Here is a 15,316-nt window from a genome sequence, read left to right as displayed (position 1 = left end):
GGACATTATTGATACTTTAAATGTTTTCAAAAGTGACCTGCAATATTTGTTTCTCTCTGTGCTTTTAGATCAGCACCGTATGTGAGGGACAGCACCACTGTCTGACTTTTAACGAGTCTGTTTCCCTGGAAACGGAACCTCTTCTAATCTGGGGTGTGGATCAGTTGGTCACCAGCAAGTTATTAGATCGACATGCATTTAAGTCGACATGTGTCTAGACACATGTCAACCTAATGATGTCAACCTAATGACTGCCTAACAACTTGCTGGTGGCCCAGTGACTGTATCCCCTATTCTATTGCTTCTCTCCCTGCCCTGTCCCAAGCAGCATTACGTTCGGTACTTGTGTAGTTTCACGGCACCAGCATGGCGCCGTGCTACTTCCGGGTGTACGCTTGCCACGAAATATGTCCAAAAAAGTAACTTAACTCCATGCCAATATGGATAGTTCATACCTCCACTATCCATGTTGGCATGGAGTTGATTTTAAATAGCGTGGCGAGCGTAGCGCGGGCGAGCGAAGCGAGCCCCGCAAGGGGACTCAGACGCACGGCGCCATGCTGGCACCGTGAAACTACACAAGTACCTTACATTCTAGAGCGGTTGTTGCATTGACCATGTTCCGTTTATTCTATAATTCCATTATAATATTTGCCAGTAAGGCAGCGTGTGTAAGCACCGTGTTGCTTTACTGCTTTCTATTACTTTTCTAATTAACTATGCCACTTGCTTCATCCGTCATTCAGTGACTTTATTATGGATCAATATTGCACATTAACCGCAGTATAACATAGGAGATAAGTTTTATGTACTTGGAATTGTCTGTCCTGGCGAGCGTGTACAGAGAACTGAGTGGTTTCCTTTTCTTTATCTGATTTTTAGAAGCAGATTTCATTGTCACTAGATAGTAGTTTGATGAGCAGCAGCCTCCTAATCCTGGAGAAGGGGAAGACCTGGCACAAGATGTGGTCCTACGTCCCAAAGAATGAACCTCTTGTTATGTATCTCCAGGGTTGTAGCCAGGTAAGAGTCATTCATTTCTATATATAATGCACCATCAATCTCTGGGCGTAACAGCGCATCCTAGAGGTGTAATTAATTCCATCATCCACAGTGTGCCTGTTTTCTGCGCTGAAAGATGGAAGCTGTTTTCTAGACAATCCGCTGTTGCTGACAGTTAACCCTTTGAGTGCCAATTTCTCTGAGAGATGTGCAAAATATCAGCTAATAATGCCAGCGTCGCCCACATTTGTTATATAAATTCAAATAAAAAAAGTTGTGTAAAAAGATTGTGGGTGACATTTAATAGGATGAGATTTTTAGTCAAAAAAATATCGGAATTCGCACCTTTTTCTGAAAATTGCACATGTAATGTGCGAATTGCGGTAAAAATCGACATTTTGACCTGTCGATTGTTTGCCACACTTATATTCGCATCCAGATGTTTTCCCATTATAAAGTATACAACTTGCCAATGTAATAGGGTGTGATATTTGGTAAACATTACTAAAAATCGCAAAGCAAATAGACCAAGTTTAGTCTGGTGAGTTTGACAGAACCATGCGCAGATCAGTGAGATCTGTGCATGGTTCTGTCCAAAAAAAGTGTAAAAGTGAAAATGAATTTTAAAAAAGTGAGGTCCCCCCTCCTGAGCATAACCAGCCTCGGGCTCATTGAACCGGTCCTGGTTTCCAAAATACAGGGGACAAAATGTGTAGGGGTCCCCCATATTTAAGAAAACAGCACCAGGCTCTTGGACAGGTCCTGGTTCCTAAAATATGGGGCACTAAAAACTGGGGGTCCTGCCGTATTTTTGAACGAGCTTGATTAAAAAATATATGTAAAAGGAGTACCGACCTTGACACTCAAGAACTGTCCCGAGAGCAGTGACTCTGGCCCGTTTTCGTTTTGCTCGACAGAAAAAATTGCCAGGCGGGATTCAATGTCCCGGCTGCCGATCGGCGAAAATGGGGCGTGTCCATGTAAACGGCCATTGTCGAGATTCAGCCATTCGGACAATTCACTGCTGTTATCGGCAAAATAGGCCTGATCTGTTGATCTGCCTCTTCAATGCTGTCGGCAAGGTAGCATTGAATAGGCGCCCGCCGCTATTTGCCCGGTCAGAAATAGCAGTGGGGATTGAATAACCCCCTATCTGTCCAATCTTTCTGGTTGGAGGTGAAAATCTGTGGGAGCAACTGACCATCAACCCAAAAGCCATAAAATGGGCAAAAGTGGTTGATTGGATAAATTGGTTAAATCAAATTGATTTAACCAATTTGAATGTTATTTTTTATTTGTTTTCCAGTGTTTACACTACCAGATTTTCATTCTAATCAGAAAGATTGGACAGATAAACTTATAGGGCGGTATTCAATGAGAATACCTGCGAGGTGCAGCGAATCCTTTTTAGGATTCGCTGCACATTCGCCACGTTCCGGAGCCTCGCCGGCTCCGGTATTCAACGTGTCAGGGGCTCGCTGCCCCTGACTGGTGAATATGAGCTCCTGCGGCGAATGCCGCAGGGAGCCTGAGGACAGTGGCAGGCAGAGAGATGGAAGTCTTTCTGCCTGCCCCAGAACGTTTGTGGGGGGGAGGTGGGCCCCCCGGGGGTGCCAGCAGGGGACCGTATATTCACTATACCCGATCGTAATGATCGGGTGCAGTGAATATATGAATATGTAATGAGCGGCTCGGCTCCGGTGTCCCCTGCTGGCTGCTGTGTAAAAAAAAATATATATATATATTTTTTTTAATTAAATATATATTCATGTGCTTACAGCACATGAATAAAAATAGCATGCCCCTCTTTAAAATAAAATTCCTGATTTTTTTACACCAAATATAAAAAACAAAACACTTTATTTTAAAAGTTCACATTCCACTTCTCCATAAAAAGATAGCGATTGCTACTCGGTGAATCATGGCGAAAAAAACCTTCAAATGTATTCGCCATGTGGTCATTGAATAGGGTGATTCACCGTTTTTGACAAAAATTCGCCAAACAGCACAAATTCGCCATAAAAACATGGCGAATACCGCCCAGAGTGTTCATCCAGCTTAGTACTGGAGTGACAGGTGATGGGTCTAGGAGGAAAGGGACAGCATGTGTACATGTCCCCTGTCCTAGCTAAAGCAGGAATTCCTGGGGTCGTGGTACCCTATTCTGGTTTGGGTGAACTGTGGGCAACAGTTGATCTTCTGCACAAAGTTGCCAGTGACACTTACAATTTATATATACTCCGTTTGATACAGGGAAATTACATTACTTACCAAGGCATGCAACCACTTCCTCCGATTGACCATACTTACTGTGGGCAGGATGGGTAGGTCATACCAGGATTCGAAAGACCGTATGGAAGGGGTCGGGCTAAAATAATGTGAATCACATTGTATAGATGTGAAGGGGTGGAGGCTAATAGCAATGAACCTGGCTCCCCAAAGTGGCAACAGCATCTCCGGTCTTGTCCCCTAGAGGAGAATGTCTGAGTCGGCAGGTGTGCCAGTGCCCTGCTCATTGTCAGCATATGTAGGATACAGGGACAGCCTGATCATTACCTAGTGTGTGCCACTAACAATAGTAAACAATGACCAGTAACAATAACAACAATTGTAAGCATAAAGACATCTTTGTGTTACAAATAGTTTTTTATGGGTGTGATGCACTACTCTGTCCTTATACATCGTTGCTGTTGTCGCGCCCCTTGTTGTGCGTTAGGTCCTACACATTTTTGCTAGCAACTGGAGTCTATTTTGGCAAAAATGTGTTTTAGTCACAATGGGATGTAACATGCACAGAAAGGCTGCAACACTTGTATATCTGTGTGCAACTGAGTCTAAATCGTTATACATAGTACTAATATGCAGAAGCTGCAGCCTTTTTTTCCAGTACAAGTACTGTTGTGCGTTTGCACAGGCTCTGCATACAAATTGATCACCATAGTTTTACTGTTACACCCTCACTGTGCCAGCTCTCCAGGAACACAGCTGCAGTGCCTTGTTCCCGGGGAGATCTCTACTGAACATGTGCAAATAGCTGGTAAAATGGCCGCCATGGCCATCTTTCTGGTGATTTCTTCAGCTCCAGGCCAAAGGGCCGTGTGCACTGCACACCCTGTACGGATAGTAAATCTGTCAATGGATGTATGTTATATTGCACAAATACAGACCTACAGTGTGGTTGAGAGAATGTCAGCTTGCCCCACCCCACACTCTTTCTAGCCCTTCTTCCTCTCTATCTGCTGCTCTGCCTCCCACTCTGCCTGTTTCTCTCCCCCCCCCTTCCGCCCTGCTTCTCTGCTTATTCCAGGTCCTCCACCTTTGCTAGATCTGTCCCGTCTCCGCACACACATATATATGTGCACATAACTCAAGGCTTCAGTACCATCTGGCTTTTTATCTTGCACCAGTATAAATATATCTTCAAAGTAAAATAGCAGCTTAATTACTCTGCCCCAGCCTCCATTCCATAGTAAGAGCCTCTACAGCACTCATAAACTTTATGTTCCCTCAGAAGAAGAGAGCAAGTCACAGCGCACAGATTACTTCACGCGTTTCAGCTCTTCCATTTGCATCCCTCCCAGGGTGATCTTATAAATGCCATTGCAACCAGTATGAGAATAAAACATGTGCCTGGTGCTAATGTTCTTTTCATAAAGTGAAGAATAAGTACATAGGTATATCTGCTGTACAACCGGCTCTGAGAGGGAGGAACATTTTATTACACTGTAATTTCCAGTCGTGGCTCGTTGCTTTTATACTCATTTATTTAAAACTGTTTATTTATCTTCTTTCTTGTGGTTTTTAAAGCTTTTATTGGAAAATATATTCATAAAATCCATTCTTGCATTTATAGTTACCCTCTTCTCCAAGATGTATACAAGATCGGTACTTATATGTTAGTTGGGCGCCCATTCTGCGTAGGGAAATCGCATCGCATGGGCCATTTTAGTGTCATGCGATGTGCGATGCGATTTTTTATGTAATTTATTCACTGCTCTGTGTGCCCCCAAGGTATCGCATCGCATCTGCTGCAAAATCACATGCGATCGCATCCGATTTTATAGGCTGTGCGATGCCATTACATTAGGTATACAATAATATGATTGTGTGTCCTAAAAATAGCTTTTACGCACTCCCCCCCCCCCCCCCCACTATCCACGTCACCCTGAAGCATGGCGAGTGGCGGCGGAACGTGTCCTCCGACCTTTTCATACCCCCACTATCCACGTCGGCGTGGAGTTGGTTTTATAAAGTGTGGTGAGCGCAGCAAGCCATCGAGCCCAAAGCGTGGCGAGCCCCGCTCGCCACGCTTCGGGCTCGGTGGCTCACTGCGCTCGCCACACTTTATAAAATCAACTCCACGCCGACGTGGATAGTGGGGGTATGAAAAGGTCAGAGGACACGTTCCTATCTATCCCATTCCATAGGGTATCCTATGGAATGGGCACCAGCAGCTGGGAACTCATTGGTTCTGTGGTGTTGATCAATATAGCAGGGCTCTTTCACTTTGAGCTGTGACAGTTTTTAGCCACAGTCCCAATCTGCTCCTACCTCGAATCCCTGTTTTCACATCTCCCTCTGTCCAAATGCAGCAATTTTAAAACCGATCGGTGTCCCTGCAAAATAGCTTTCACTTTCTGTTCTGACCTCTTTTAGCACACAAAGGAGTAATTTGGTCCGTCGAGTGGCCTCTAGTGGTCAGTGGTGGTACTTCACCTCCACTGAGGAGTGATTATATACATATCTTTCCAGAAATTGGGTATCAATGTTGACCTGAAGTTTATTGATGCAGATTAAGGAGAATTGAGGCATGTTAATATGCGGGCTTAAGCCATAAAATTAATGTATACCTTCCACTTTGTTTAAAAAAAAAAAAAAAACAGCTCCCCCTCCCAATGCTTTCCAAATAATACTATAGTACATACCCTGGGCCAGTGGGGAGTTATAATAGTCTGCTGTAATTGCTTCTTTATGTTTGCCCATATATAAAGTTGTACACATTACTGGGACAGGAATGCCCCATATGTGTCTCCTTTGTAAAGTGCAACGGAATATGCTGCGCTATATAAGAAACTGTTAATAAATAAATCTGCAAGCTTGGTGATGCATGTTATCACTATCAGTGCATATTTGCACCGGCTCTTTACTGGTGCAAAAGTTTCATCTAAAAATAACTGTATGTATGTAACTCTGCACAGACTGTACATCCGATAATGCCCCCTCAGTCAGCATTATTACCCCCTTACAGTCCGGTTATTCCCCACAATGTGCTAGTGAAGGGACAACAGATTTTCGCACCACTCTTCATCACTTATATCTACGTATGCTTGGCTCCAGTCAATGTGCAAAGATTAAAACCACAAATGGACTTGTCACCCAACTCTGTATCTGCCTATTGCCTTTATATTGCATGTCCACAGGGCAGCCGAGAGGGGGGGGGGAGCGGGTACTAATTACCGGGGCCCAGGCTTGCTGGAGGGGCCCCACGGGGGCCCTGGTCTGACCCCCCCCACTTCCCCCTCTGTCCCTCCCGGGCAGCAGCAGCACACACCTCTACAGCATGTGGTGGGCTGACAGCAGGCTCAGCATGAGCGTCTCACTGACAGTGTGAGAGCTCATGCTGAGCCTGCTGTCAGCACAGCACATACTGTAGGTGTGTGCTGCTGGTGCTGCTGAGGGAGGGACAATAACACTCCCCCCCCTCGACTTTAGAGCGTTTTCTCAACCCCCTCTATACATTTTGGGGGTGTGTCCTAATCGCGAGAGGTGGCCATGCCTCCAACAATTAGGCCACACCCCAAAAATTTTACCGGGGCCCGGCATACCTTTCGGCTGCCCTGCATGTCCAATAAGGTTCTGGAAAGCCCACAGGCCCAGTAGCATCATCCTATCCTCATTCAGAGTCTTTCCTGTTGTGCAAAAAAATAATAAGAGAAACATAATTATAGAAATCTATTTCTGTTATAAAATATACTGATGAACTGAAATGTACAAGAACCAAACCTAAGGCTGCGTCTACAGGGACCTGTTTGGCAGTAAGGAGGCTGCACATGTAAATCTATGGCTGCGTCTACACATTGTGTTTTAGCAGGATGCAGTAGAACAGGAGCTGTTTAGCAGGATGCTTACTCTAATACTTCCGGTGGGGGCTGGGGATAGTCGCACTCACGTGGAGCTCCCGGCTCCCACCCCTGGAGCCCCCATCCCCTGCCCCCAGAGAAGCAGAGAGAGCAGCTGGAGATGAGGTGGAGTGCTGCACCGGCTACAAGCTGCACCGCGTCCCCCCAGGTGGCTGGGTGGAGAGCGGGAGCATACTGCGCCTCGTGTCACTGAATTCCGGATGCTGTCCGCGGCTAGCCCGCTCCTCCTTCAGTGCAACAAGCTGACCGGGACCGAGCACGCTACTCCACTCTGGCAGCTTCCTGCTCAGGATCTGCCCCCGGCGCAGGCTACAGCCCCCAGCGCCTGCACCAGGGCAGTAACAGTGTAACCTCAGCCAGAGCCGGCCTTAGGCATAGGCCAACTAGGCAATTGCCTAGGGCATTTGGAATGCCTAGGGGCAGCAGCAGCTTCTGCTGATTAAAATGATATGCAGCATGCCTATATTCTGTGTGTGAGTGAGGCTGTATCTGCATATGAAATAGTGTATTCATGGAAATCACTGTAACATAGCATTCTGTATGCAGGTACAGCCACAGTCGCTCACAGAATATAGGCATGCCACGTATTATTTTAATCATTGGAAGCTCCTTGTGTGTGCTGGTCATAATAATGCAAATAAGACAAATTTTCAGCAAAAAAGGCACCCAACGTTAGCAGAACTGGCCAGGAGCTGCATGGCCTATTGAGGCAAGATGTATGAGGAAACATCTGTATCCAAGCAGAGGTCACAGTGTTAGCGGCTGTGCGAGTGCTGTCTGCGGGTGGGTTGGTTATGCAATAGTGTTCGGCATATGTGTAAGGGGCATTATGTGTGTCATGTATAAATGCGTTAATAATGTGCGACATTTGTAACAGGCATTATGTGTGTCATGTGTATAAGGGCATTAATAATGTGCAGCATATGTGTAAGGGGCATTATGTGTGTCATTATGTGTATGAAGGGCATTAATAAAGTTTGGCATAATGTGTAAGGGCATTATTTTTATATGGACATTAATAATGTGTGTCATGTGTAAGGGGCATTGCTGTGTGGTATTATCAGGGGTGCCGAGAGAAAGGGGTAGGGGGTACAAATTACCCAGGCCAAAGTCTGATGGAAGGGCCCAGTGGGGGCCTCGGGCCTCCTCCCCTAAGGGTATAATGTGAATAATGTGACGAGTAATGTATATAAGGTAAAGTGGTACTACTGTGTGATGTAACGTGAATAAGGGACACCATCGCATGATATAATGTGAATAAAGTTGCACTACTGTGTGGCATAATTTGAATTGGGGGTACTATTGTGTGGCCATGCCCCTTCCCAGCAAGAACACACCCCTGTTTGGGCTGCGCACCGAATGTGTGCACTGTTTCTATTTAAAATATTGTGGGTAGGAGCACCAAAATGATGACTGCTATGATGAGGATTGATGGTGCTGGGAAAGGGGAGCAGGGTCAGAGGTGGAACTAGTGGCGGTGCTAGGGGGCACCAGCCAAAATCTTGCCTAGGGCATCAGTTAGGCTAGGGCCGGCTCTGACCTCAGCCCAGGGAGGGCCCAAGCTCCAACTCAAGGCCCCCTGGCCTCACAGCCTCTTACTGACTAACCCCCCCCCCTTTCTCCCTGCATGCTGGCTCCCCCCCAGCTGCAGCTCCAGCATGACCAAGATGGCGCCGCAGTATGGCTGCCTAGGAACTGTGCCACTCAGCCATATGTAACCCTGTGTCTCCCCTGTTTTGTACACTGCATAGCAACCTATAACTGTACTGTCTCTGCATATTTGTTAACCACCTGGCTGTTGCAATGACCAATGGCGCCGCTGATGGCTGCCTAGGTGCTGTGCAGCTCGGCGGGTTTGTGTTCCCTGTGTGATAACTGTACTGTCCCTGCTTATCTGTTACCTACCTGGCTGTCGTGGCGACCAGTGGCGCTGTTGATGGCTGCCTAGGAGCTGTGCAGCTCGGCGGGCGCGTGTTCCCTGCATGTAATGTCTTAATGTAACATATGTGTAAAGTGTCCCCCCCCCCATCCCTGGTTGATGCTGCACTGTAATCCACATAATATTCCTAGTGTGCGCAAGCATACATGGCCAATAAAGTTGATTCTATTCTATATATACACAAGCCTGCTGCATCCTGCCTAAAACGCAATGGGCAGTATTCAATGTGAAAAATTCGCCAAGCATGGCGAGAGATTTTTTCTCTCGCCATGCACTCGCCCTGTTCCGGAGGGCTCGCTGCCTCTCCTGCTCCCTCTATTCAATGTGGTTAAGACTCGCCGCCACTCGCAGCGAGTCTTAACCCCTGCAGCGGACGAGCGTCCGCGGCAGGGAGCCGTGGGACGGTGGCAGCCAGGGAGATTAAAGTCTGCCTGGCTGCCCCAGAACATATGTTGAGGGGAGGGGGCTCCCCGGGACCCAGGCAGCACAAGCTGCCCCCCCCTATAGCCAGCGGGGGACCCAGTATTCACTGCACCCGATCGTGCATATGTAATGATCGGATGCAGTGAATATATGAATATCTAATGAGCGGCTCGAGTGCTCCGGCCCCCTGCTGGCTGCTCTGTGTAAAAAATAAATAAAATTAAATATATATTCATGTGCTATAAGCACATGAATAAAAATAACATGCCCCTTCACAGAAAAAAAATCCTGATTTTTTTTACACCAAAATTTAAAAAAAAACCTTTTAGTTTAAAAGTTCACATTCCAGCTCTCCATGAAAAGATGGAGAATTGCTACACGGAGAGAGACGGCGAAAATCACTTAGAAAGACGGCGAATATTTCACATTGAATAGGGTTGCTCGCTTTTGGAGAGCAAAATGCTCCGTCCAAGGCGAAAAAAGTACAAATTCGCCATAAAACAGGGCAAATTTTTCTCATTGAATACTGCCCAATGTGTAGACACAAGAAACTGCATCCTACTAAATAGGATCCTGATAAAATGCAATGGGCGGTATTCAATGTGAATACCGGTGACGTGCAGCGAATCCTGTTTAGGATTCGCTGCACATTCGCTACTGGTCGCCGCGTTCCGGAGCCTCGCCGGCTCCGGTATTCAACGAGTCATGGGCTCGCTGCCCCTGACCAGCGAATATGAGCTCCTGCGGCGAACGCCGCAGGGAGCCTGAGGACGGTGGCAGGCAGGGAGATGGAAGTCTCCCTGCCTACCCCAGAAAAAAAAAATATATATATTTTTTTAATTAAATATATATTCATGTGCTTACAGCACATGAATAAAAATAGCATGCCCCTCCTCAGAATAAAATTCCAGATTTTTTGACACCAATTGTAAAAAACAAAACACTTTATTTTAAAAGTTCACATTCCACTTCACCATAAAAAGATAGCGATTGCTACTCGGTGAATCATGGCGAAAAAAACCTTGAAATGTATTCGCCATCTGGTCATTGAATAGGGTGATTCACCGTTTTAGTCAGAAATTCGCCTTACAGCACAAACTCGCCATAAAAACCTGGTGAATCAGCCTCATTGAATACCGCCCAATGTGTAGACGCAGCCTAAAACATTTCCCAGGTAATTTAGGTTGGTGGAAGGGTCCAGCTTGACCCCTTCTGTCATAATCTGTATTGTTACCGACAAGTGAAATAAAAGGCCACATAGGAACCATTAATATATGGCTCATGTTGTAAGTATTAAATATTGCCTTAACCACACTATAGTACAGCTGGGTACCGTTTAAGCTGCCAGTTTGTGAGTTGATATAATATTTGTACCTTATACCTTACTGATAGCGAAGGTTTCTACCCACTGAGGCTCCGCTCAACAAAATTGCTTCAGCCAAGTAAGGGTCACACAAAGTATTAATGCGCCCTGATGAGGAATGACATCTGAGACACTGAACCAAGAGTTAGTGACGTACAATAGGGTTAAAAATCTATGTGTTTCCATTGTAGCTTTTGAAGTCTGATCACAAAACGCATGAAGGATGGAAAAATGAGATTTATGTATCTGTGCCAGTAGCGTAAACCTAATTTATCTGCCGCCAGTTCAGAACCCGCAGATATTCTTAGTGTCATATTGTCTCTGGTTTTTATGATGTTTTCTATCGCTGTGTGTTTTTTTTTCCTTTGCTGTCATCTCACATCCCCATAAAACTGCCTGACCCCTTTATTCTCAGCGTACACAAATACATGAGGACGGAGACCATTTATTATATCATATCCCGTCCGTCCCTGGGTGCGTGTGCGCGTGTATATGTATGCATGTGTGTAAAACTATGTTGCACTTTTACCCCTTTCACATCGCAAATGTTGGGTCGTACCTGGAATTTGGATACAGGTCTATTCCGGGGGCGGCATTTGCAAGGGTAAGCTCCCACAACGACCCGGCAATAACCGGATCGCTGACTGCATCTGGGTGGCGGCACATCACAGGGGGACGGGGGAGGAGGCACCACTTGGAGTGGACCCTGCTTTCTTTATGTAGTGTGAACGGGACCTGGGTCGCTTGACCCCGGGTTATCCGTTTACACTGCCCAGCAGCCCGGGTCTGACCCGGGTAAAACCCTTCGTTTAACCTGGTTAGATTGCCGGGTTGCTGGACCCAGGAGTTTTCAAAAGGCCCTTTCACACTGCACAGTGACCCAGGTTATTTGTGCTGTGTAAAAGGGGTATATGTGAGTGGTGGTTGGTGATGAGATGGGGGGGGGTCTGCGTTCCAGAGTCCAGGAGAGTGTAAGCCTATGATTGCCACCCTCCTATCTCTTTAATTGCCATTACTTTGTTTCTTCTCAATTATAAAGCACAATGGAGTACACTGTATACATACCCCTTATAAATATATATAATATGAATAATAATATCCCTTTGCATGCTGACAAGTCCATGATGTTGTGACAGAGCAGGAAGTGCTGCTGTATGACAACACCAATAACTCTGGGTCACAACATTGTTCTGGAGTGCAGGGTTCTGGAGTGCAGGGACACAACATGTATTTGAATTCAGACTCCTATTGAGAAAGTTTCATTTACAGAGGCCATAAACCCAACATTGAATATTTTTCATTTCTTCATTTTCCGTCTCATCCATCACAACCAGCAATAGACATAAGGATTTTATTCTGACTGTGAGATTAATGTTGCTGCTACAGGATTGTGTTAGTCACCTTCTGTATCATTACAAGGGACACATAATATACAGGCTTAGGAAGCTTTTATGTACTGAGGTGACTGTACATAATTTTAACTGCATTTTAGTCACAGTTAAAGCATATATGTGAGGTCAGGAAAAATGAGGACCCTTATCGTTGGTTTGGGCATACTGTCCTGAGTACAGCTAGGCAGCTCAAGTAATTGGATGCTGTTTTACCTGTGGTCGTAGTGTCCCGGGGGCAAGTTGGGTGGGGTAGTGAGCAATGCTGTTCCTTTTCATAGGGGTTCTGAGATGCAGTAGATCCAGGGAGGCTAAAACTATCGATGGTCATCCATCACATAGTTTATTACCATCGATGACTGTTGCAGTATTGTCATCGATGGCAACCATCAATGCTGCTCTACTTAGCAGAGAAGTGGAGAATAGATGCTGAGCCCCCTCAGGAAAGGGGTATTAATGGCAAGGCCAGCAGCCCCCACAACACTGGACAAAGGGCTTGCCTCCACAGTAAGAAAAAACAGGGGTGTGGCTCTTGTGCATTTCCCATAAGGCCACACTGTCACACCCTAACTGCACACAAGCTCTCTTTCTACAGCAAGAAAGTTGGAAGATCTGGTAAAACCAAGTTGCACGGCAGGTGCTCGCCAGTCATACTGCTCATGTGCATGTAATGAAGGGCATACAACTGGCATGTAGGATCTAATTAATAAACCTAGATATTTTCTCTCAAAACGGCAGTGGTCTGAGCCTCCTATCATTGTATATTTGGCCATATGGCTCCACCACTGCCTGTGCTCATATGACTCAACGCACTCATTCAATTTCCTCCCCCTCTTTTCATGTAGTGATGAGTTTCTCTTATTTATTACTTAGGGCTCCCAAATTTACCAACTGCACTTCGATCTGATGAACTACGGGCTATTTTTAAAGAATTGCAGCTTATAACTGTATAACTAATGGTCTTATGAAATTAATATTTTTCAATGTTTTCCTTGTAGGACGGTCGAACTTCACGCGCCATTCCTCTGCCTGGCTACGAAGTCAGTTTACCAAGCGCCAGTGACAAGGTGGACTTAAAACATGTGTTTAAATTAAGCCAGTCCCAGCAAACTTTGTTTTTTGGAGCTGAAGATGAAGATCTGCTGATGAAATGGATGGGGGTTCTAAGTCGAGCATCAAAAGGAGACCCATTAGCCCCTACAGAATATGTCGAGAACATCTAAATCCCTATATTAACGGTCCTTTGGTTTTTTATCTCTCATCACGAAAAATCTCAGAATCGTGACACTCCGACAACACCGTAACAATTCTTGACATTGCCGTCTCTACGTATTAACATCTGTGGTGTTCCCCCATTGTATGTGATTTTTCATATTTGTACCTGTGTCAACGAGTACTGTGTTTTTTTAAAATCCTTATGGATGGAACATTTGACGGATGTGATGAGGTCGCAATCACAGCACACAAAATACAGCACACAATTTTCAGTCTACTGTTTTGTATATGTGTATTTAAGATAAAAATCCCAAATACTATTTAGTACAGATCGTATATGTGAATAGTTAATCGTTACCTTTTTAAACATCCACAACTGAAATATAGGATGACCAGTTACAAGCACCCAAGCACAGTAGCCAAAAGCCTCGTCAGAGCACATTTGGAAGTGGACAAACATTGTGGCGGGCCACTGACCATTCCTATACCGTTACCTCCTTGAAACCTCAAGTACTTGCCTTGTTGTAGCTGTCTAATATAGAGTATTCCTCTTCAGTTCTGATTGTTTCAGGTCATGTGACATGCCACCGATAGTCGGGGGTGGGGGGGATCTTTGTAAAGTGTTGTCGTTATGTTAAATCTTAACATACAGTGGAGGGATCACCCGTGCAGCCTGCATAGGAAGTACTGTACTACTCCCAGACCAAGCACCTTCTGCATGACTGATTAGCGTAAACCCATTTTTCTAAAGTCTGTATGAAGCATTTTTACCACTGCTGGGAACATGAAGTTTGTTTGTTTGTCTGTTTGTTTTGTTATTTCCGGTCAACTCTTTGTTTTTATTTATGATTTGTAAATATTGTTATATACATATTTTCAGACATTTTAAAAAGAAAAATAAGCTAATAAAAAGTTTAGCACAGATCGTCTCAGGATATATTTAACGTTGTTATAATTTATGTAATGTGCTTTGGGATTTTGACACCCAAATTATTTAATCCGACAATTTTGAGTCTCTTCGGCTCATCGACCTATTGAACAACATGGTGTTTCCTAGTCACAAGCACGTCCACTGTTGGTATAAAATAAATGATGTCATATTGCTGGGTTTGTGTAATGTTTCAGCGTCCTGTTGACACAATGTAACACATGATGGCTGTTTTTTTATATTTTTAGAGTGAGGTTATTATTTATAAAGACTGGAATGCATGCAAAGCACAGCGACACCTAGCAACACATTGGATTTTGTTATTTACAAACACATTTTGGAAAATTAAAGCACAATTAAAAATCATGGACGATAGTACGTTTCCGAAAGGTTATCTGTACGTTTCCGAAAGGTTATCTGTGCACCACCACTCAGTAGTTGCTACTTTGTATCTAATCCTGATGAGCAAGTTCCGGTCAATGGAGCCAAACAGATACAGCTGCAAGCGCCCACTATTTCTCTGGCAGATGCAAAAGATACAGGTATATAGTCAATTGATGCCGGCTCCATTCTGAAATTCGTTGAACGCAATGGATCCAGCAGCCATTATTCAATGTAGCGGCCAAATCCGGATGTCGGATTTGCTGATTGATGCTCACCCGGGCCGGTGCGGGGACCTGGTGAGCGCAGAGGCGGCACGATTGCCCGGGAGGCAGCAGGAGCTGGGACCGGGGCCTGGTGAGCTGCTCTCACCTGGTGTAGCAGGTGAGTACAGGAGACGGCGGGAGGGTATGGGTGGCGCCATGCAAGCTGCTGCTGCTTACCCGGTGTCATCCTCCCTGCCTCGATCCGACATCTTTTCATGTTGGATTGAGATTGGTGATACCCTTGCCCCCTGCACTGAAAAAGGTGGTGTGG

At 45.3% G+C, this 15,316-nt stretch overlaps 1 protein-coding gene across 1 annotated transcript in view; it reads left to right on the top strand.

Annotated features, from left to right (window-relative positions):
• FGD3 (FYVE, RhoGEF and PH domain containing 3) overlaps positions 1-14,392 on the top strand; it is a 183,332-nt gene extending 168,940 nt beyond the window's left edge. The window contains exons 18-19 of the mRNA XM_083156183.1: positions 883-1,023; positions 13,254-14,392. Coding sequence (XP_083012309.1) covers positions 883-1,023; positions 13,254-13,478 — 366 coding nt within the window. The 3' untranslated portion in view covers positions 13,479-14,392. The remainder of the gene's footprint in view (positions 1-882; positions 1,024-13,253) is intronic.
• Positions 14,393-15,316: the final 924 nt, after the last annotated feature.

The sequence above is a fragment of the Crinia signifera genome, chromosome 8 (assembly GCF_055691185.1).
Source record: "Crinia signifera chromosome 8, ASM5569118v1, whole genome shotgun sequence".
Taxonomy (NCBI): Eukaryota; Metazoa; Chordata; class Amphibia; order Anura; family Myobatrachidae; genus Crinia; species Crinia signifera.
The sequence above is the reverse complement of the archived record's forward strand: the minus strand, read 5'-3'. Positions and strand labels throughout refer to the sequence as shown.